Here is a 24,436-nt window from a genome sequence, read left to right on the forward strand (position 1 = left end):
CATTCCAAATAGACATTTTCATATTCATACATTGATACAGATGGAAGTTGTCATGAACGAGAAAACATAACAGCAGTGCCACCTTGCATATTTACAATCTTTTTAAGTAGAGACGTGCCATCTGCCTAATTTTAATATCGGAATATCTTTAGGTGTAAATTTATCTTTCAGCAGAGGTGAAAAACAGACCAAAATCCTTATTGTGGGATAGTGAAGTGTCATCATTTCCACTCGTTCTTATGTATTTCACAGATGTAATATAGAGGAATAATGAGATAATGAAATGCACAACTTTACTCAATGTCAGTTTACTGTTTTAGCCTGTAGTCCTTTTGTAGCAGCTCACACTCTGCATTAATTCAAATTTATGGTGAACATTCTAACTGAGAATGTGGGAGTAAATATCTCACTGGGTAAATTAACTTTACATGATTACAGCGACAACACATATCAATCTGTCATTACAGACGTTTGAAACAGAAATAAAAGCTCCATGCAGGAGCATTAGCCATTGTAAATTGTAAATTGTTACTGAGCTTACAGGGCATGACACAAAATTTGTCTGATTCAGATAACTTGTTCTGTGTAAACTTTAAACAGAATTGTTCTAAGCATTAGTGCAAAAGCATCATCTAGCTTTATTATCCATTACCACTGGAAATCCCGGAGTGCTTTCAACACAAAAGAGACAGATGTTTGTTGATTCCATGCATAAATCTAAAAGTGCAAGTGTAAAATGTTCTGCTTTGAGGAGTAGAACGAGCCTTGTTAGACATAACATCATGGTTGTGTGCCAAATGCTTTGCGTAAACATTATACTTAAATTTAAAAAAAAAATAAAGAAATGTCCAAAATATCTGTATTATTCTTTTTATAAATGAAGTTGAAATGCAAAGGTGATCTTGATACAAAACGGATGAAAAACAAATTTCTGCTAGTTTTATGCCCTTTTTTCTAAATGCCAAGTCTTTGAAAATCTTGTCGAATACATTATTACTGATACTTTTGTCCTTTTGTTTGTAATGAATGCTGAAGTATGGCCAGGGTCAAATATAATAGCTTTTTACATTATATATGTTGATGGATATTCAAAACAGTGTGTCATTTTAACACAAATGCATAGGCGAATGCTTCCTTTAGAATTTCTAGTGATCATTGCAGAACCTTTGGCTTTTACAATTTCAGAAATCACACACAAAAGCACATAGTAATTAGTACCAGGCAGATTGATTGGAAGTACAAGTCAAGTGTCCATAAAAACCTCATATTTTATTTATTCTTTCATTGTGCTTACTCTTTGCTATCAGACTTTTTAAACACTACTCCAAATTCAATTACACACACACACACACACACACACACACACACACAAATGATCACTTTTCTAAGATGGAGACACTGGCAGCTCAATCTAACCTACCATTTGTATAGTGGTAGCTGGTGTGGTGCCTCCACTGACTAATAAATTACTACCTTCCAGTCAGCATTTTACACCATGTAATTATGCATCTAAAGCATGTGTGATTATGAAGGCACTGTTCTCTGTACAATCTACCTTTAATATTTAGGCTAGCATGAACTCACAGTTTCTGAGATTTATGCAGTTTTGTGAACTGCTCATTGCATAAGTGTTCGCCACTGAAGTGAAGTTCACTGGTATTACGCTACAGTATAATATATAATTCTTCTCAAGGGACAATACTATAGAAATGAAACTTGGATATATTTTTAGTCACTGTGCAGCTTGTATAACAGATTTATTGTCCTCTAAAAATTACTCAACATACAGCAATTATTGTCTAAATAACTGGCAACAAAAGTGAGTACACCGTAAATGAACATGACAAACGTGTCCAAAGTGTCAAGATTTTGTCTGAACACCATTGTGATGTAGCACTGCCTTAATCCTCCTGGGCATGGAATTCACCAGAGCTGCAACAGGTTGTTTCTGGGATCCTCTTTCACTCCTCCATATTGACATCACAGGGCTGCTGGATGTTAGACACATGGCACTTCTCTACCTTCCGCTTGAGGCCCACAGGTGCTCAATAGGGTTCCGGTTTCGGAGATATACTTGGCCACTACAAAAAAAACAATTTGGTATAATATGTGTGAATGCAAAAAGGAGACTGTCCTTCAAAAGTCAGAAACAAGATGAGGATGCCATTAGTCAGAGAAGCAACACAAAAACCGAGCGTTTATCAACAGTTTAGATGGAAGAAGCTGTTCATTGTACATTTAGAGCCTGGACATTTTACAAAACTGGGAATTATGTAATAGAAGAAAATTTTTTCTGGTTTAATGAGACCAAAATTAAACACTTTGGCACAAAGTTCTAAATTTGCCAAAACCCCAACATTGAGATCACTGTCTCCACAGTGAAGCATGTGGGTGATAGCTTTGTTGTGGAAATTCTTTTTAAGAGCTGCAACTGGGAGTCTGGTACAAATACATTGTAAAACCTGTTATTTTTGGCAAGATGAGACTGGGGAACCTTTGAACATGACTATGATTCTAATCATAATGCCAAGCTACACTGGAGTGGTTGAAACCTGCATGGATTAAAATTGCCTATTCAATGCTTTAACCTCAATCTGATTGCGACTCTGCTGAAAGACTAAAAACCTGCTGTACTCCAATGTTCTATTTTCAATCTGACAGAAGTTAAGCAATTTTGTCAAGAGGATAAGCAAAAATATGAGGATCCAGATGTGCAAAGCTGATATGGGACATATGGCAGAAGACTTGCAGCTGAAATCACTGCAGGTGGTCCCTCTAAATAATGACCCAGAGTGTGCATACATATGCAATCAACAAATGTATGCTTTTTTTCATGTAACCTTCTGTCACGATAAAATTATACATTTTGCACATTATAATATTGTGAAAAAAAAATCTAATCCCAATTAAGTCTGTGCAGGTAATTTATTTTGCTGTGACACTACAAAATATGGAAAAGGCAGATAAACGTTGAGGAATGTGTGGAAGGTTGTGAAACACGGGCAGCATAGAGTTAAAGCAAGACACAGTGTGACAGACAAAAGGCCAGGAAAGATAAAGCACCTTAGAAAAGGAAAAGCGCTGAGACTTCATGTCTCTTTGCTCTTTGTGCTCGAACAGAAGCGCAAATTAAAGAGCAGCAGGACTGGGAAATGTGTCCTGCTGAAAATATTTTTGGTTCTTAGCGTTTGTTGTGTGCTTGTAGATATAGGGGGGGGCTTGTGTCCTCTTTCAAAGACATCCCCTCTGCTGTTTTAAATCCTCTGGTTTACACTAATGCTTTCTCAGCTAATCGCAAAACTCGCATGTAGTGGTAAGTTCTCAGAGACTTGGTCAAACTAGATGTACACACACACACACACACACACACACACACATATACACACAGTGGAGCTGTCAGATTAAATCAAGTGTGTCAAATGAGTTTGAACTCTACTGCAGAAAGAGGGCATTTACTATTCTGATTTAATGGTCTGAAGGGAATTACATGCTTGAGATGTAAATGCAGAGGTAAAGGAAAATGAAGGATTCAAGGCACTGTAGGTGTTTAGTGTGTGAACATTTTTAGTGTGTTGGTTTCAAAGCACTGCAGGTGTTCCATGTTTGAACCTTTTGCTATACATGTGTGTAAGTTTGTGTGTAACTTTGATCTCTTTTTAGGTGGTTTGGGCAGAACAGCAGGTTGCCCAGCAGAGGAGGAAAAGGGATATTTACAGTGAGCCTACAGACCCAAAGTTCACCCAGCAGTGGTACCTAGTAAGTGAATGCACTTTACTCAGGAGTCTGCTCTTCAGTCATCTGCAATCAATCAATGCTAATTAATTCTTTTTTTTTGTTAAACTGCTGTTGCTCAGATTAAAAAGACTGCCAATGGCTTTTGTTATTGTATTTGCAATTAACACTGTTTTGTATCATTTAACGAATTTGTAAATAGAATACCACCCCCTGCATTCATTGCATTTACTTGCCTTTATTAAACTCCTCAAATCACTGTTTGTAGTCAAATTTTTTAGTCACATAATGCAGTCAATAGAGTGATAGAGGCCATTTACCAACTTTAACGTTGTGTTTTTAAAAATAATCACTAAATGATGCTCATCTTTAAAAAACAATTAGTCAATTAAGGGGAAAAGTAAGAGCATGGGTGGGCACACTTATGGAGAGGAAAACTGCATGATGGGATACAGATCCTGTACAAGGAATAGAATTTCAGTCCAAATCAATTTGCATTTAAAAATTAAATGCAGAGCTGTTTTAAAAGTTGGTGATAATGGAATGAGCACTTTTGTAGAATAATAGATTACTGTGTATATATATAATACAAATATTGTTAAAAGTTCATGATAGTTTTCAATTAAAGAATGAAATTAGAGAGATGCAGAATGAAGCTTGTGGTCTCCTATCAGGTTTGCCATATTTATTGTGTGCGCACATGCATGGGTGTGTGGTTTGGCTGACTCAGTATACTGTTTCCCTGGTTGAGTATGTGCATATGCCTTCCTGCACCAAAGTGGCTCTCCCTGCTGACACCCGCTGTGTGGGGAAATGGTCTACTGAAGCTCAGTGTGTGTCTTCTGGCACTTTATAAAATTTCTATTTCTGTTGTTATTTGTCACTTTGCTGTACTGCATTTCAACCAAGCACTCCTGGTGTTTGTGTGTGAGTGTCTGTGAATTCATATTTAAGGGCGGTTATGACAGATTGAGGCGTTGTGAATTTTTTTGCTATTGATTTTAGTTAAAAATCTTTTAATGCAGTATTATAAATGAGTGTGTAAGACTATTTCAATAATAGATGTAATTGTATTCATATTTTGAATGTATTCAGCTGCAACTTGTTTAAAAACAAGAAGCGAATTGATAATACTTCAATCTGCCAAACAATGGACAGTTGAGCAATGACATGGCAGAAATCAAAAGAGCATGACATGTTGAAGAAAATCGCATTAAAAAGGCATTAAAGCCATTAAAAAAACTACTTAACCGTCACAAATGTCAGTATGTGTTCATTTGATGCACACTCCTGAACATATTTTATGTTCATTATCTAGACCCATTTCTGTCACTGAGGTTCAATTTTCCCGTCTGGACTTTTCAACAATTGGTTGAGATATGATCCAGTGTGCAACTCCAGAGAGAAGCAATATTACAGTTTAATCTTTCATGTTAAATATACCGAGTATCCATTCTTTACTCTTGCTAGTCTGAGATGTAGACTAAAGTCTACCATTTATTTGACAGTACAACCCCAGCCGGCGAGACCTGCAGGTAAAAGAAGCCTGGGCTCAAGGCTTTACAGGGAGGGGAGTCGTCATTACCATCCTTGACGATGGCATTGAGAAAGATCACCCAGACCTGGTGCTGAATTATGTGAGTATTTTTCTCATATGATCAAAATCTTAAAATTAATGTATTACTGTGGTTAGTATAAATTTGTGAATAGTTTTACAAAAGTTACAGACCTCATTTTTTAAAGGAAACTGTTTCTCTAGGAAGATATTTCTGTTCTTTTTAGCACGCCTTTCTTTAAATTCCTAAGTTCTGGGGTTATATCTGTGGAATGGCAGCAATGTAATGGGAACTGCTGCATTCCTAGTCAGTGAATTGCACCTTTCTCTTCAGGATCCAGATGCGAGTTATGATGTAAATGATAGAGATTCTGACCCACAGCCCAGATACACACAACTGAATGACAACAGGTATGGCAGACTTTAGATTTCTCTTTCTGTCTGGAGTAGTTGGAGTATATTTGTAGGGGTTGCAAGGCCAAATATATATCATGCAATATAGTGCCAAACTCAAACATCATCTGACTTTCTTGTATTTAGAAAAAGTAGTAATTCAAGTGGAGCTTCAGCTTGTTTGTTTATTTTTTTAAAACCACAAACCCCTGGGACATTTTTCATTATATGCCTTTCTTTATAGTGTGTGAAACATACAAAGCACCTCAATCAATATGGTGCCTTCATGAAAAATTCAGATCGAAATCTTACAACCCTGATTCAGAGACACGCTGTTAACTCCCCTAAGGAGAGAATGTCCTTTCCTGTGTTTACCTCACTTTCTGACTTTTTCATCATTTTCTCCAGCTGTTTCCCTTCACTACCTCCTTTCTTTAAGCATTGAGAGTCAGGAACCTGTAGCAGTGCTTTTTTCTTTCTCTCTTTCTTAATTTTTTATTCTGTATCTTCAATCCCTCTTTCACCAACATTTCATTTTACCTGCTGAGATACCTGCAAATTTTCCTTGTGTGTGCCTTTATTACTATTATGTTTCAAAACTATTTCTGCTGGGTTTTAAAGATCTTTTCTTTTCTAACCTCAAAAAATTTCTCAAAGATATCTTTTTATTGATATGACTGTGTTCTTTGTTTTTCCTTTTCCCCTTTTCCCCCCTTATCTTTGTTTTCTCCTTCAAAGCTGCACTTTCTTTGTGTCTGTCTGTAAATCCATTGAGGTTAAATTCTAGGTGCTAAAGATTTTTTTTTGTTTACGCTGTTTCGATTTCTCATTCTTATAGAACATGTAAATTAAAATCCACTAGTTAAACTGTGATAAAAGCTGGTGCACCCAAGGGAACACTACTCTTGATGCACTCAGCACAGCCATAAGTTTGTCTCAGGCACAGACCCTGACAGAAATGTTGGGGGATTTGCCTCAAGTTCCAGGTTTTCTGGGCTGTATGCCAAAGCTGCTTTTCAGGCATTGCCTCACTCTCTTTATTCTTATTTTAAATTCAACACTGGATCGAAGCAGAAAAGAAGCCAAGTACGCCTATAATGAGTTTGTTAAAATACACGCGTGCACGCGCACGCACACACACACACGCGCACACACAAACATATACACACACATGTGGTCTCTCATGGTTTCCAGCCCAGTTGGTATGCTTGGTTTCTGTGTGCGTGTGCCTGTATGAGAGAGAGAGAGCAAAAACGATAGTAAGACAAAAAATTTGTATGTTTGCATTTCATATGGTTGTTCTGTTCTTACCATATGGACAGTGAAAGGTGGTTAAAAGCTCCTCATGTCAGGAAGATACAGTCTTCACTCAGTGATGCAAGATGAGAAACACAGAGAGAAATAAACAAGCTTTTGCTATGCCTATGTCTGTACCACAGCTCACCAGCTTTGAAAAAGACCTCAGGAAACAATGCACCACACACACCCTTAAGCTGTCAAGATGATTACACTCTAGTGAATCGATTCAAGCCCATGAAATGAGAGGAAAAATTGTGTTTTTGTCAATAGAAGTGAAGTTGCGCAGCTCTTCAACATAGCTGCATAGGCAAAACGGAGGACTAATGGAGGATCGCTATTATTTCCCTGTGAGCCGCCACTCCCACTGTGACGAATGTGCTCACTTTCAAATAAGAATACATAAATATCTATAAGTAGACTATGTTAAAGAGACTGGAGCCACGTGTTATGACAGATAGTTTATTTTCTAACACAATGCTTTCTTTTCTAACACTATGCGCATATTTCAGGGCATATCTAAGGCAACTTTACTATTCATTTGCCCTTTTATTTCACCAAAAAGCTTATTGAATTCTATGTTTATATATTGATGTTTAATCCCAGGCTTCATCCTACCTGCGCTTGTTCTGCCTTGTTTCCTTCTGCATAATGCAACGTGAATACCAAAGCCGCAAGAAATCAGAGATGTTTTAGGGATAGACTCTGCAAAGCTTATGTGTCTCTTAATCTGCATGCTTCGGTTGTATACCCTTCGAGTTCTGTATCACGCCAGCCATAAAACTTCAGCTTCTTCACTAGAATCTGCCTATTAAGCAAGCCATCCCTGCTCTGAAACTTCTCAGTGCTGTATAAATTAGAGTGTATTCTCCATTAGCTAATCTCCCAGGGCAAGACTGGCAAATGTACAGTTCGGTCTCATTCAGATGTTTGTATAAAAAATATTTTGACTAAGGAGTTGTATCATTCCATTTATATTCATGCATCATGTAACACAAACCAATCCCTTCAATCTGCCATGACAGTCGCCACAGGCAGCACTTAAGCGAGTCAGGGAAAGCTGCCTCCTCAGCCAGAAGCCTCTGAATTCAGAAGAGGGAAGCATGTATTTGGAATTAAACCATGACCGTGTTTGTAGTGGAAGGAAACAGGTCTCAGTTCTGGAAAACACAGAACATGAGTAAACATCTGTCCTAGTTTGAGTGTTGGATGCAGGATTTCTTTTCTCTCTTTCTTTTCTTCTTTTTCTTACTGACACTTTCACTTTCTTTCATGTAAATTATATAGAATTTTAAATCTTGAGGGTTGAATTTAGCCGCCTGGAAAATGCACTAATCCCGTAAGTCGGAACGTAATCCGGCTCCATTGAATAGCTGCACAAAGATACCACGCTGCTCTAAACACATGGCTAGACTGTAGCACTCGCGTTCACATTAAGTTCACATCAAGTTTGCAACTTGTTTTTTGCAATAACTTTGTACAATTGTTTTGTGTGTGTGTGTGTGTATGTGTATATATATATATATATATATATATATATATATATATATATATATATATATATATATATATAAGAAACAAAAAGAATAATTTTTTGTGCTGCTGCTGATGTGTATTAACATTGATTTCTCACAATTCATTTTTTGTTGTCTGGCTCAGGGACAATAGGCTAGCATGGCCACTGCAGTCAGCCACTTCTCATCTTTGTTCTTCAAATATGTTTTTATACCTGAAACTGAAGAGATGGATGATTGATTTGGTCTTGCTTTACTGTTCTTCCTGTATAGCCTGAAGGTGCTATCTTTAAGATCATTCCGAATATGAGACAGATGATCCTTGTTCCACTTTTTGTCCATGACTGATCGTGTTTATTGTTATTAAGTGTCAGTGATGTGTGTCTTTTCACTGCCCACTAGTGCTATTTGGCGCCTCATAGAGCAAAGCTGCTAGCTGAATGCGTAGGAGACTCGCTAGCTTTATCTGTTATGTGATAGGAGGATGTGTCAAGGGTACTGCAATTCTGCGTTTATCAGCCACAGTGTGTGAAATGATACAAAGGATACTTGAAAGTGGCAGCGAGCTGCCAGAGCAGAAGATTTAGTTATGGTTAAAAAAAAAACTGAAAGCATCAATCCTAACTCGATGGTGATTAGATAGCGTTAGCGAGTAAGCCCTCACCATCCATCATGGTTAAGATGAAAGCACTGAAGCTGTTAGAATTTGACATAACACAGAGCTGTCCATACCTACGAGTAAATGATTGGTTGATAACTTTTATATTTGAAAGCCTGCCAGTGGGCTGGCCTCTATATATATTAACTTCTTTCAAAGGGTTTTTTTATTGTGTTATTGTCTGGAACATGGCACAATATTTCAGCTGTTAGTATTGCTGCCTGCAGAGAAAAGTCATAAATCTGTGAGCAAAAGCAGTTCATTTTGTGCCTTAGTTGGTAGATTTGAATCCCCATGACTGACATCAGTCACTTGCAACAGTACAGAATTATGAGAAATAATCATTGCTCACTAGCAAGAACGGTATGAATGTTTACTTTGTGTAGGCTTTCCAGTGTGTGTCTCCAGATACAGTGGCCACCAGAATTGTTCGAACCTTATAAGAAGTGGAAACTGATGCCTTCTGCTGTTGTATTCCAACCACCTCAAGGTTTAATGTGTTGTGTGTTCCGAAATGCTTTTTCACAGTTGGGAAAACCAGTCTGGTCTGTTCTCTGACCTTTTTTATCAACAAGGGGTTTCAGCCTGCAGAAGGATAGGGGTTTTGTTTTGTTTGGTTTATTTTTGTGTTGGGTTTGTTTTATTTTTCGTATTTTTCCCCAATGTTCTGTGTAAATTCTACAGAATTGTGTAAAAATCCCAGGAGATTAATGGTGTATAAAAAAGAAAAAATACACAAACCTCTTCATTGGGTACCAACAAAGTTACAAAGATAACCTTTTTACCATTTTAATGTGAACATTAACCGAAGAATTTGACCTGTATCTGCATAATTTTATGCAGTTTGCTGTTTCAACATTGATTGAATGATTTAGTATCAACATAATTGAGCAGGTCTATAGCTGTAAAGTGGATGGTGAGTGTGGGCATATATGCGTACATTTCATAAATATGTATTTTCTTTCAAAAGAAATCCTCTCCAAAAAAAAGAAAACATTCAAATTGCTTTTAAAGCTTTGCAGAAAAAATCTTTTTCTGGGCGCATTTCAGGAAAAAAAACCTTCAATTTACCAAGTGTCGTTACAGCTAAAACTGGCATCATGTGCTGTGGTCAGATGAGACCAGAATCAAATTTTTCAGTACCGCACACCATCAGCTAAATAGACAAAAGCTAACTGCTTACTAGGAATGCACCTGATACCCCCTTGGAAAATATGAAGGTGGCTCTGTGATGCTTTTGGGTTGTTTTGCACCTGATAATACAGAGGCTCATGAAGATATCAGGATATTTCAGTTCAAAACCTGTTAGCTTTTGTTTGGAGTTCAAGGCTTAAACCAAAAATATTTCCACAGCAACATAGAAATGAAAAAAAAAACTGTTTTTCATGACCTTTGCAGTTTACTATTTTAAATCCAACTGCTCTGTGGTCTGACCTGTAGAGTAAAGTCCACATGCAAAAGCCTAAATCATAAAGGAGACCCTCTAAAAATTGCCGGAAAAAACAGGAAGAGACTCAATATTGCTAACCTCCCCATGGCATGTGTGACAAAATATTGAATAGAAGGGTGACAAGAATGAAGCCAGTGATTTTGTAGAAAACAATGTACAACATAATCATTTTTATGTTTGTATACAGTAATTCATAAACTATTCAATACCTATATATTTCCCTATGTCCCTGTAGGGTTGTGGGCAGCATATCACTTATTGCATAATTTCTATTGATTGTCATGAAGGGTGCCAATAATTCTGGAGGGCATTGTAAAAGATCTCGAGTGAAACCATACTTTTCTGAATGTGATGATGGACAGACCTCACTATAGATTAAGGCTTATGCTGTGAAAGACTTGTATTATGAGCTGACATGAGCACAGCATTTCTTATTCATGAGCCATTTTACTGCGCTGGCCATTTGTCATGATAACTGTCATCTATTACACAGTGTAAGAACCACATCTTTGTTTCATGAGACCTGACAAGTTTCTTCCCTCAGCAATGCAAGATTTGATACAACATTATGCTAGACGAGTATTACTAAGATATGTGTACTTTTGTGAGTACTTGCCCTAATAAAATGCAGTGTCAGTAAGGAAAGTGCTTGAAATATTCATAGCTTGAGATAAATGGATCCATAAAATATAAATTTAGTGGAATAAATATTTGAATTGAAGATCCAAGTTTTCCCGGATTAGGTAAATGCAGCAGTTTCAGTTGTTGCTAATATGAATGCATTCACTTTCAACTAAAATCAACAAAAAGTCAATGCAGCTTATTATTTCTTCCAATGAAATATGAATTTTTGTATGAATGTTTTTGAAATATGAATTTAATATAAATTAATTTCTAAAAGTCATCTTGTGCAAATCATTCACTGTAGCTTGTTTTTGGAAGGAAAGGTGACCTGTTCAGCCTATTTCACTTATTCTATTATTATTATTATTATTATTATTATTATTATTATTATTATATAAAAAATTAATTACTATTCTTAGCCTGCCAAGAGTAGAAGATAGGCCTAGGCCTTCTACTAATTTCTGTGAAATTAAAGGATCAATTGGATGTGCTAGAGAGATATACATTTCTTTTTGGCATATGGGTGTTTGTGTGTGCGTAGGCAAGTGTGATAGCGCACAGAATGAAATCGTCACTGAAGTGGGGTGACAAGTGGCTGTTTTTGGCAGTCACATAGAGACCACACTTGCAGAAGAACCTTTATTTCAGCTAAACATTTCTCTCCAGATGTTGAAATTTTGCCGCATGAGAGCTCTACAGCCAGACCCAGATGCTACACTCCCAACACCCCTCCCCTTGCCCCGCCCTGCTGCAGATGCAACTCTATTGCTATGGGAACAGGGACAGAAAAAAAAAAAAAAGAAATATCAAGCACAAGTCATGTTTTATGGGGCTTCCAGTCTGACTCATGCAATAGGATGCTAATGTTTTTTTTATTGGATTATGTTTTTTGTCATGCCTTAGCATTTGTTAGTTAGATTATAGATTGGAATTAAATTTCAATAAGATTGTTTTGGGTGTAGATGAAAGGTCTGTTAGTGTGTCTTGAATACCTAGTAGGTATTCAAAGATATATCAAAATGTATTAATACTTAAGAGACTGCTCTCTATCTCTCACTCTCCCTCTTTAGACATGGAACTCGCTGTGCTGGAGAGGTGGCTGCGGCAGCTAACAATGGTGTATGTGGAGTGGGTGTAGCCTACAATGCCAAAATTGGAGGTGAGTCATGTGATTTGGGAGTTGAAATGGATAATTAACTAATTTAATATACTGTTGGAGCCTGACTAGTTTTCTGCCAACTGATAATTCTTAAATCTGACACATCAGATCATAGTTATTGATTTGCCTTCTGTGCATTTGTTCTAGGCGATCTATCTCAATTACCCAGAGATACCTGTACTAACTCAAATCTGAATCATCATAGTGGTTTATCAATATCAGCAGTGGATATGTAGTTTTGTATTCCAGTCACAGACAACATGGGCAGCTGCTAGACCAGAATTCTCTGCCTATCATTTTAATGATATCATTTTGGACATTTATAAATGTGTTTTTTAAACCTTGCTTAGATGCATTCAGGCAGAGAAGGCAATGCTTTGTGTGCATGTGTGTTATTGTGTGTGTCACCAGGCATCTGCATATATAAAGGGAAAGAGAGTAGATGCTGCAATATTTGCCAGTCACAGTGCATTTATGTTTGAAAAAAGGGCGACTGAGTGCATTAGTGCCTCAACTTGTGTGACACCAGGGTAGCCGGCTTCCATTCACTCTCGCTTCTCTTCATTACCATGATTTTAACTGCAAAGTTACTGCCAGCATACTCATTTCAGCGGAGAGGAAACTCTGTGTGATCCTGACGGACACCTATTCATCAGTTTTTTTACTTCCCTACTATCTTTTGTTATCTCTCTCTCTCTCTCTCTCTCTCTCTCTCTCTTGCTCTCTCTCTCTCTATTCTCTCTATTCTCTTCTTCTGAACTTGAATCATTGTATTACTTCCATTCTTTCGTTGATTAATTTTTTTTTTGTACTTTTACTTCATTTTTCTCAGCAGCTTTAAGCACTGCCATTTCCCTCTATTGTGTCTTCCCTTTTACTCAACGGCTCCTAGCAGTGGAGTGTGAGGACTGGCACACACTTCTACGAGTCACATGAAGCCAGCCACAGCGACTTTTCAAAATGCTGTTCCTGCAATGTCAGAGGGGGGGGAGCTGAACACAGTCAGAGGAGAAAGCACTAGCTTTCCTCTTCTGCATACATTAGCTCACATACGCCTACAAATGGCTTGTGTCAACAGAGGAGACAGTGCATTTACATGTACTTATTAGGCAGATGCTTTTATGCAAAGTGATTTACAATTGAGTTGAGCAAAGGAAGGTCTAAAAGGGCTTGCTCAAGGGTTCGGTGGCAGCATTGCAATGCTGTGATTTGGACTTTTGAAAAGTGGACTGAAATTTTAACCACTGAGCCATCATAGCCTCAGGGCAAAAGCCATCCTATATACCTAGGATAGAAATGTACCTAACTTCTGTTTTATTCAGCATTTTACTTAAAAAAGTCTTTCTGTAACATGTTAGTAAAGCTTTAATGAAACATATTGCATGGAAAAAACAGGCAAATATATACTATATAAACACAAATGGTTTATATTCACGGACGTGTACTTACATTGTTGCTCTCTTTCTCTGTTCCGCTCACCCTCTCTCTCTGGCTTTCTCGCTCTCTCTCTCTCTCTCTCTCTCTCTCTCTCTCTCTCTGGTGTCTGTGTATGGGTGTGTGTGTGTACTGTATAGTAATTGTGAGCTCTTCTTTCTTGGCAGGTGTGCGTATGTTGGATGGCGAGGTGACAGATGTGGTGGAGGCTCAGTCTCTAAGCATCAACAACCAGCACATCCATATTTACAGTGCCAGCTGGGGCCCAGAGGATGATGGGAAGACTGTGGATGGCCCTGCCAAGCTTGCCAAGGAGGCATTTCTGCAAGGGGTCACTGAGGTCAGTCTGTAGAATTGCAGGTCAAGCTGGTTAAGCTACACTGGAATCGGCATACAGAACATTCCTTGGCTCTGTTACCTCACATTTCAGTTCTTTATTTGTATCAGGAACTGAGTGTGCTGACACTCAGCTGTTACAAATCGGGTAAATGTTTTGATGCAGCTCAGGACAAGAGCATTTAAAGAAGCCTATTGTCACAGAGCTCAGGCAGGTCTGTCATATCTACAGGGATTTCTGAGATCTTTGATGATAGAAAATGTGCTTTTTTGTGAGTTTGTTTTTACAGAGCAGACACACCACTTGTATTCTTTCAAACTGTTGAAGTTAATTCACACATATGTAAACAACACAGTACTCTGTTCAAAGTGCTGTGTGGCTCAATTTTTTATTTCGTGTTTTTTTAAGAAGTAATTTAGCCAAAGATTTATTGACATTCAGCCAAGATGTGTAACTGGCACAAAAGGCAAATATGGCCAACAAGTTGTATTGTTGAAACTAGTCATGCAAACTATACCACTAAAGCTGCTTTTAACTTCCCTTATAATGGTTATATGACAGTTGGACACCTCCTTTTACACCTCAGTGCTTGTCTTTTGTTAAACACAAGCTAACAAGCTAACTGTGATATGTGATTATTTCCATCCTTGATGAATGAACTGTATAGTCAGTGGTATAGATTTAACAAGCAACTTTGTCTGTATGTTGATTGTTCTATAGCAAATAATTCTATACACCATACAACTGAAGTTCAAATTTTAATTATTTCTGATGCTGCACAAAACCATGCAAAGCACAAAAGTGTGTATTATTGCTTGGGCTTAAACGATTCCTTGAGTAACTCAAGTATTTTTAATACAAAAATGCATCGAGGCTAATTATTTAGTCCATTTAACTACACATGGAGACTGGAGCCCTCTAGACAGATAAACACTATGGATGCAAAGTTTGCTGATTTTTATTTCTTGAAAATCCGACTTTTATTTTTGGCAATTCCGACTTTTTTAACCAATCGGGCAGCGTCACCCTCTCTGTAGTGCCAGTACACATTGAAAATGAAATAGTCTACAATCAGTAGAATCGCATGGTATCAAACTGAGCCGCTGATCCCTGGAGAGAACTCTGTCTAACAATCAGCTCTGGAGGAGACGGAACAAGACAGATGAAGCAGAGGAGCCTCATTCATACACCAACAGCTTCAAACTTCAGGCCGACAGCATGGTTACCGGTGGATGCAGCAGAAATGTTGGATGTATACGAGAAATAAAGTTGCAATTGCAAGAAAAATAAGTCAGAATTGTGAGAAAAACGTCAGTATTCAACAAACTTTTTTAATGTGGCGGAAACAGAATTCCATACAACACTGTAAAATGAAAAATGGAGGAACGGGGAGTAAACAGCGAGGGACGAGGTGAGGATTCAGGTCAAAGTACACAATGGAAAGTACCCAAAGTATGTGATAATTTTAAACTAAAACATAAAGAAAACACCGTACAGTGCATTTACCCCTTCTTTTTGCCATTTGGAATTTATATATATATATATATATATATATATATATATATATATATATATATATATATATATAATTTTTTTTTCCCTTTTTTTTTTTCTTTAACTTATGATTTTTTTTATTTATATATTTGAATTTGCATTTTGATGTAATTATGGCAATTAAATGCATCAAATGGATTTGTTTTTTACAGATATTCCTGTTTGCAATTTCAGCAATAAAAAATTTTAGTTTTCTAAAAAGGAAACAAATTACTTGTTTATTTTAAGAGACCCATCTTATTTTCTCATTTACATTTAGTATTGCTCTTTGATAGAGAAAACGTACGTCTTATCTAATAAATTGATGGAATAATCGGTAGAATATTCGATTACTAAAATAATCAATTGATGCAGCCCTGATTACTGCACTTAGGCTTCTGAGCTTATTGTTTACAAAATATCATTAATTATCTGATTAAAGCTGAAGTGTAGCATGCTATTTATATAGGAACAAATTTGGTAAAACTACTTATGCAGCTGTAAGTGTGATTTTGTGTTTGCATCGGAATCCCTCGTTCTCGAGGACCAATGGTAGATTGTCAACAACATACTGTGTAATTATTTCTATATTCACTTATCTCGAATTGTAGGTAAACATTTTTGCTGGGGTAGCCAACATTACCTGATAGTAATAAACATGCTGGGCTCTATGTTTAAATTGTTTTATCGGGTTACTTGTATTATAGGAAGATGCTGTAGTACATCCTTTTTGCAGAGCACAGTTTGCAGTCTATTTCGCTTTGTTTTTCCTCTTTAATCAATGCATCTCAAGTTAAAATTAGTCTTGGTGAAGTCTTGGCATCTTCACCCAGGAACTTTACCCAGGAGGCTTTTCTTAAAGCTTGCATATAGGCAGAATTCTTTGCTAATGCTATTTAATAATAAAAACAAACTGTTATACTTTTCAAATCTCTGTGTAGACATTAAATCCTTTATTTAGTTAGGTCCCTAAATATTTGGGCATTGATAACTTCTTATTTTATTTGTCTACAATGGTCTAATGTATGTTGTAGTTTACATTAAATAATGAACATTATATCAGACTGTCAGCTTATTTTAAGGGTATTTACATCCAGATTAGGTAAGTGGTATATAAATTACAGAACGTTGTAAACTTCTTAAGCGGCCGAGAGCAAACTCTCATGTCATTAAAGTAACATTTTAGCACTTGCTTGCAAATCCCTTGTGGTCAATGACTGCCCGAATTATGGTTTTCTTCCCTGCTGATGTTCTAGCAGGTCTTTCTCTGCATCTATCTCTAGTTTCTGTTGTTCTGGGGATGTTTTGCTTTCAGTTTTGACTTCAGCAAGTGAAATGCAGCTCAGTTGGATGCAAGTCAGGTGATTGACATGCCCATTGCAGAACATTTCATTTCTGTGCTTAAAAAGTTCTTGAGTATTTATGTCATTGTCCCAATGTAGTGATATGTGCCTCCCAAAGATATTTGGATATTTGGAACCGACAATGTAACCCAAAAACCTTTGGAATTAATTCTGCTGCTTAAGTTAGTGGTCACATTATCAAATATATTGCAGTTGTACTTGTCCACACCATGATGACAAGATGACACTTTATATCGGAAGCAGTTATTTTTCCAAACTTCTTTTCCCATCATTCTAGTACCAGTTCCTCAGCTTCCAACAGGATGATGTTCGAGAATTGTACAACTTTTTACTGTATAACTTTTTTTTTTATATAGATATTTCTTTGAGAAACTGTGGGCTTTCTGTGTTTGAGGCATACCATTGTTTTATATCTTGCGATCATGTGCGAATGGTATTACTTGCTTAAATAATACAAAACGTGTAGGATGAGTTAAATATGCTCATTTGTTTAATTAAAGAGTTATTAATTTACTAACATTACAAAATTGAAATATTAAACTTCAGAAATCAATCCTGATTTGGATATTTTGGTGTAAGTGGAAAATTGGTCATTTTCATTTCACCTGAATTAGTTTTTATTTTATTTTTCTATGTTGATTTACTACTTCCTTTTTCCTCATGCCTTTGCTTGTTCTGTTCATTTCACCTGAACATTTTTCTTTCTCAGGCAAAGACAAGTCTTTCAGTCCCCAGGGTCACACCATGGCCTTTTTCTAATTTTCTATTATTTAACATTTTATTTAAAATAATGTTTTCTGTGACATAAATTTGAATGACATTACAGCTGTGACTTATTTTTTTATTTAGGTGTTTGTGAAATTATTTATATGAAATGGAAGATTTACAGATAGAAGAGATATGAAAAGATATTCATGATGTTTTGCACTGCACTCTATTTGTATCTTGTACATAATCACAGGAGGTGTGTGTGTGTGTGTGTGTGTGTGTGTGTGTGTGTGTGTGTGTGTGTGTGTGTGTGTGTGGGCTGCAGCACCCCAACCAAATCTATTCATAGTGAGTGACACTGAGAAAATGATCAGTGCTGCATTTAACAAGCAAATGATGTGTGATCTTTCTAAACACAGAACTGTACGAAATATTAGTTTAACTCCAGATAACGGTAGTGAAAAGTTTATGTAGATGAGTGACAGAATAGAGGGGGAAAATATGAATATGCTCTGGGGAACATTTTCCTGGAATAATATGATTCCCCTTTGAAGTACCCTCATAGCAAATCAATGCTGTGAAAAAGATATTCTGACTGATCACCTTTATGAAACCTATGATATAAAACATTTATGTTATGAGAGTGGTCTCATCCAGGATAACAGTGCATGAGGGCTCACTGAATGCTTTTATGAATATAATGTGTTAAAACAATAGTTTCCCTCTAGTACAGTTAAAGTGGTGATGAGACTATTCTTGGATGTTTATATGTTAAAATATTATTTTATTGTCACACATCTGTACATGGAGATCTGAGAATTGTGTGTAATCCATCGTGACACAAAGTAAGATTTGTGTGTGTGTGTGCGTGTGTGTGTGTGTGTGTGTTGAATAGGGGAGAGGTGGCCTGGGCTCTATTTTTGTGTGGGCATCAGGGAATGGTGGTCGAGAAAAGGACAGCTGTAACTGTGATGGCTACACCAACAGCATCTACACACTTTCCATTAGCAGCACGACTCAGTATGGCAATGTGCCGTGGTACAGCGAGGCCTGCTCCTCCACACTCGCTACCACCTACAGCAGTGGTAACCTCAATGAGAAACAGATTGTGAGTATAGCACACACTCATGATACATGTTTTGGCTGAAACTAAAATTCAAGCTACACTCGGCTAAAACCCAAACACTAAAACCTAAAAGTCACATTTTATTATTAGCGTTGTTAAAATGCTATTATGGAATAGTTTGACTTTTTATATTATTACAAGAAATCTAACTAGATCTAACAGCAGTATGTTTTACTGAATCAGTTGTACAGGCACCAAATCTATTGTGGAATATTTAATTGTAAAAACCAATTTGTAAATGGATAAATAAGTTCTTAAATGCAAAAAAAGATAAAGGAACAGCTTGTTATTGTTTTTTCTTTAATTTATAGTAATGTGTAAACTATGGTTTACAATAAATAAATAATTTTCTTGTTTGGTTAGCAATAGTGTGTAAACTATAAATACAGTATAAATATACTGCAGTAAAAGTAATACACCAGTGCATTTTTCAGCCAACAAAAAAATTGAATAAATAATTTAAAGCTTCAGTTAATGTTTCATCAAACATCAGCATGGGGAACAATGTGATCTTCTTTGACAATGGCATATTTGTTGGTGCCAAATGGAGTTTGAGGAGATTTTCACATATAACAGTCTCTAGACTTTACACAAAATTGTGTAAAAAACAAACAAAATAGACATCCAGTGAGCATGAGTTCTGCCAGCAGATCAGAGGGCAATATCCATACTGGTTTATACTGACAGTAAAGTTACAGAAACTCATCAAACATTGAGTGGGATGGACTATAAAAGCAGAAGACCACATCGGGTTCTTCTCCTGTCAGCTATTAACAGGAATCTGAAACTACAGTGGGCACAGGATCACCCAAACTGGACATCTGAAGATTGGAAAATCTCTTCTGACTTCTTTCATCAGTATAGCATTTGTGCCTACAGAACTCATGCTTTTTGTGGGTGAAAATCCCTGGAGATCAATTTTGTACAACCAACCATATTCAATTCAATTGAATTTGTTTTATTTGTATAGCACTTTTAACAATCAACATTGTTTCAAAGAAGGTTTACACAGATATGTGGTAAGAAAGAATAAATAAGATTGTTCTCTATAAGTGTAAGTGTGTCTCTAATGAGCAAGCCAGTGGGTAGCTGTTGCAATGAAAAACTCCTTGAGATGGCATAAGGAAGAAACCTTGAGAGGAACCAGACTCGAGAGGAAACCCATCCTCATCTGGGTGGCACAGAATGTGCATTTATTACAGCTAAATGTGGTGTGCAGTGATGGTGATCAAATGCAAACCGTATTTCTGAGTCACTGTTGACATTAAGTACAGTCCAAATCCATCCTCAAAGCTCCAATTACTTCATAATTTCATGGATCCACAGACCATTGTTGCGAAACATCCCCAGCTGCACAGAGTGGGCTTCCATCGAAGAGAACAACATCCACAGGCAGGCCGGGACGAAGCGGGCATACCAGAGGAGAAGGGCAGGAATATTGGTCACTGGTACCTCAGGAACATATTTAACGAGAGAGAGAGAGAGAGAGAGAGAGAGAGAGAGAGAGAGAGAGAGAGAGAGAAGGATATGAATTATTAAGTATCCTTGTGTTGTATGAAAGTTAAGGACACTGTGCAGTTGGGGACTCGCTATGGCAGCATAACTAAAAGGGAGAGCCAGAAGGTAACACAGACACGAGGGATAAGAGACGACCCACCACATCACCGTCAACAAACCTGAGTGAACACGTGCGAGTGAGGCGACGACAGCATACAAATATCCCAGTTCACCGAACACTCTATATCCATGATCCCTCCAGATCTGCTCCTTTACCTAAAAAAACCTACCAATAAAAAGCTTGACTAAATAAATATGTTTTCAGGCTCGACTTGAACACGGAGGCTGTGTCTGACTAATTGGAAGGCTAACTGTGGGCTTTGTAAGAGATAAAAATCTGAGAAAAGATCTGCCACCTTTTGTAGTCTTCATTATTTGAGGTACCAAAAAATAGCCTGCACCTTTTGATCTAAGCAGTCATGGGGGATCATAATGGTACTTTACAGAAGTTCACTCAGATACTGCGGCATGAGACCGTCTTTATACCTCAATAGTAGTATTTTAACATACCAAAGTCACTCTAGCACAAAGATCAAATTTTTTCTATTTATGTCTGATTTGAACATTTACTAACACTATTGAGCCACTTGAATGTATGATTTGCTGAAAAATGTTTTACTTGTGTTCTTATTAAAGTGGCTGGTGTGTGTTTATTATTTTTATAATATATGATTAATTCATATTTATTTGAATGTTTTTGTATTATAAAATACCTGCCAAAACCAACCCCACACATGTATTCATAGATCAAGTATAAATTGACCTTCAAAATAATTTTTTTGTTTAATAGCATTCACACAACAGGCAAACTTAATCTCATACATATAAATGAGTACAGGCAGCGTTCATTCTTGTAAACAGTGCTTTTGAGGCCATGTCTCAACATCATTGTGTCCACTGTATTCACTCAGACACACAGGTTATTATTCTATTAAGAATGTGTGTTTGTTTACAGGTAAATTACCATACACTTGAAGAATTTAGTCATGAAGTCTTTAGCCTTTCATTTGTCTATATATACACAATGTATAGGCCCACACATGCATTCATACAAACACACACCTACATGCTCGTTGATGCCAGTTCTCGAAGCAGATCTCGGTGTCTGAAAAAGGAACAGATGCTGGCGTTCTTGCATAGTTACAATGAGTGTTTTATTGTTTTACACACTGAGGATAGGTAACAGCTGCTACATGTTGTGTTGAAAAAGAGGTGAGAGAAATGATTTCAATGTCTGCATTCCTGCATGCTCTCGCAAGCCGTAGAGTAAAATATCTCATGGCCTTAGGGGATTAGACTCCCACAAGTCAGGTGCCCAGAAACATGTTCAGCATTGTAGTAGAAACATTGCAGGCAGGACATATTTGCTTTACATGTTTAAAAAATTCACTAGAGAAAATTGAGAAAAGGGTAGTGAATCATAGGCAGTGCACAGGGTTGGGGAAAGATACAGTTTATCAAAATGTGTTTTAAAATAAAATACTAAATACCTTAACTTTAAATGTGTATACAAATAAACTACAAAATACAGCAGCTACACCATGTATCAGCATAAACTACTGTATTTTTTTATTTTAAAAATGCTAAAAATACTTTTAAAAGAGAGCAGGAATTTTTTTCAAATGGTCTATTTGGTCGATGCCTTCATCATTACACTGACTCTGTTGATTAAGTAAACAGTGTTTGATAGCAACAGCTTTTCTCTGGCGGAATTATGCATCAAATTTGACTTATACAACCAGTTAACAGATTAAATATTCACATTTATTTCTCCCTGTGATCTCCCAGATGAAGTTAAGTTTTAAAGTAACCATCAGTTTAATGTTTAACAGTTTGCAAATGACTCAAAATTATATCCTATTTTAGTTACTTGGTGTTTGGTCACTTTACATCAGCAACACTGACTTAATGACTTGCATCATAGCAACTAGTTTCTAACTAATTATTAATTTGATCGTTAATTATAAATATAATAATATATTATGTGTCAGTCAGTCATTCATACAATGGTATGCAAAATCATGATCTAATAAACAGCTACTTCAATTAGGGTACAATATTCAGCAATCAAATATTTATTTATAAACTATTGGACACCTATTTGAAAGCTGGCAGCCTGCAGGTTTCATACCTTCACCACCTTTTTCCATATGAATAAATTTTCTGTTCTGATTTCAACAAATCTGGGCAAACTACTAAGTAGGCACCAATCAGAGGCTGCATTTTTCTGATGTCATCATGCAGACTTCTTACAAAGTATTTTAGGGTGTTTTAAAACTACAAAAATACTGAACACTAATATAATATAAAGCCAATTTCCTCAACCTTATCAAATACAAATGATAAAATCCTATTTTATATTTGAAATGCATATTTGTATCATAAATACTGCCCATCCCTGGCAGTGTATAACTGTGTGGAATCAGGTTAGTGATAACGAATGAAGCCACGATCTGCACACAAGGTCTGTGTGTAAAACCAGAGCATATATGACATGTATATATTTGGTAAGCTGTTTTTTTTCCTTCCAGAAGTGACTGGTGTCATCAGTCCCACCACACTTATAACTAATTTAGACACAGCCTTTAAAGTTAATTAAATCCTTTAAGCCTAAGATGAACGCACATTACATTTGTGGATCGGCTTTACACTTTCAACAATGTAGTCTGATAAGCCTTTTAAACCTTTCATGCTACTTGTTGAGGTGCTCACCATATTCTTCTGCCTCAGGGACAATCGCCTAATTCTCTATGATTTGCCAGTAATTATATGTGCCAGTGAGAATGATTGTGGATTCCGGAGATGAGCATTTCTTGTTTTTATTCTCTCTCTCTCTCTACTTCTTTTTCGCCTCATTTGTCCTCAGCACAGGAGAAGCAGTCGTCCGCAAACAGCTCATTTGAAATTGTCGAGTGTGTCCCTATGTGCACGCTTTTGACACTGATAGCATTTCGCTCTTCCCCTTGGCCCTTCCATTTTGTTAAGGTGTCAGGGGTAATCCAGATTCTGGCTGATGGGTTTGAAGGGGATGGAGTTTTATAAACACTATTTATTTAGTGCTGTTTGGGAGTGTGCTTGAGTGTTTGTCCATTTGTGTGTGAGTGCTAATGTGTGGCTATGAATATTTGCAAAGAGTAAGTACCACACTCATTAATTTGGATCACTTATCTGCCTTTTTATAATGTATGCTTATTATGTAAGTGCATTTATATCATTATTAACTATCGATCCTTTACATTTTGCTATGCTCAATTTGTCTGCTTTGTCAATGGAATGGAAGGAAACCACCAATTCGACCAATTGCAGTGCAGAAGTGAAGTGGCATTGTACTAGTGTGTTCATTTGTGGTACTGGACCATGTTAGAGTATGTTACAGTATATTAGGTGTAAGCAGTTAAGGATTGATACACAGAAATATATGAAAAAGGATGAGACACACAGTTTAGGCATATCAGTGTCAGAACCACACATGTTTTTCCTAGTACTCTGTCCTTGGTGTTCTGAGATGGTACATCACACATTTAATATCAGTGGTGCTTAAATTACTACTATTATTCCAGGCAAGTTTTAGTGATTACTGAGCATTACTTGATTTCCTGACATGTAAGGGCAATATCTAATTTATCTATCAACATTATAAACATGTCATCGTGGCGCAATGAATGTTTTATATCACAAGGTTGTACTGATAACAATAAGAAGACAATAATATGAGTGATGTGGAGCAAAACCCCTCCTTCAAAAGGCATTTTGTTTATAAAAAAAAAAAAAGGATGATAGAATAAATAATCTCATTCAAAATTCTTATACCTTTAAGTGTGTTTTATGTGCTGTTGCACTTCATTCTACAAAAGCCCAGAATAATTTGTCTTAATGATATAAGCTGACAGCAAATAATCTAAAATATATGACAAGAATGAACTGATATTGTTTTTATCTTTGAAAGACAGAGCCTGATCTGTTAGTCAGTTTATAGCCACTGTTGATAGATGTGTT

At 36.7% G+C, this 24,436-nt stretch overlaps 1 protein-coding gene across 1 annotated transcript in view; it reads left to right on the top strand.

The window, feature by feature from the left end:
• The window catches only part of furinb (furin (paired basic amino acid cleaving enzyme) b), an 87,145-nt gene that overhangs the window by 51,978 nt on the left and 10,731 nt on the right, over positions 1-24,436 (top strand). The window contains 6 exon segments of the mRNA XM_046860019.1: positions 3,661-3,756; positions 5,241-5,369; positions 5,622-5,698; positions 12,293-12,381; positions 13,983-14,155; positions 18,653-18,865. Coding sequence (XP_046715975.1) covers positions 3,661-3,756; positions 5,241-5,369; positions 5,622-5,698; positions 12,293-12,381; positions 13,983-14,155; positions 18,653-18,865 — 777 coding nt within the window.

The sequence above is a fragment of the Silurus meridionalis genome, chromosome 10, assembly GCF_014805685.1.
Source record: "Silurus meridionalis isolate SWU-2019-XX chromosome 10, ASM1480568v1, whole genome shotgun sequence".
NCBI classification, from domain to species: Eukaryota; Metazoa; Chordata; class Actinopteri; order Siluriformes; family Siluridae; genus Silurus; species Silurus meridionalis.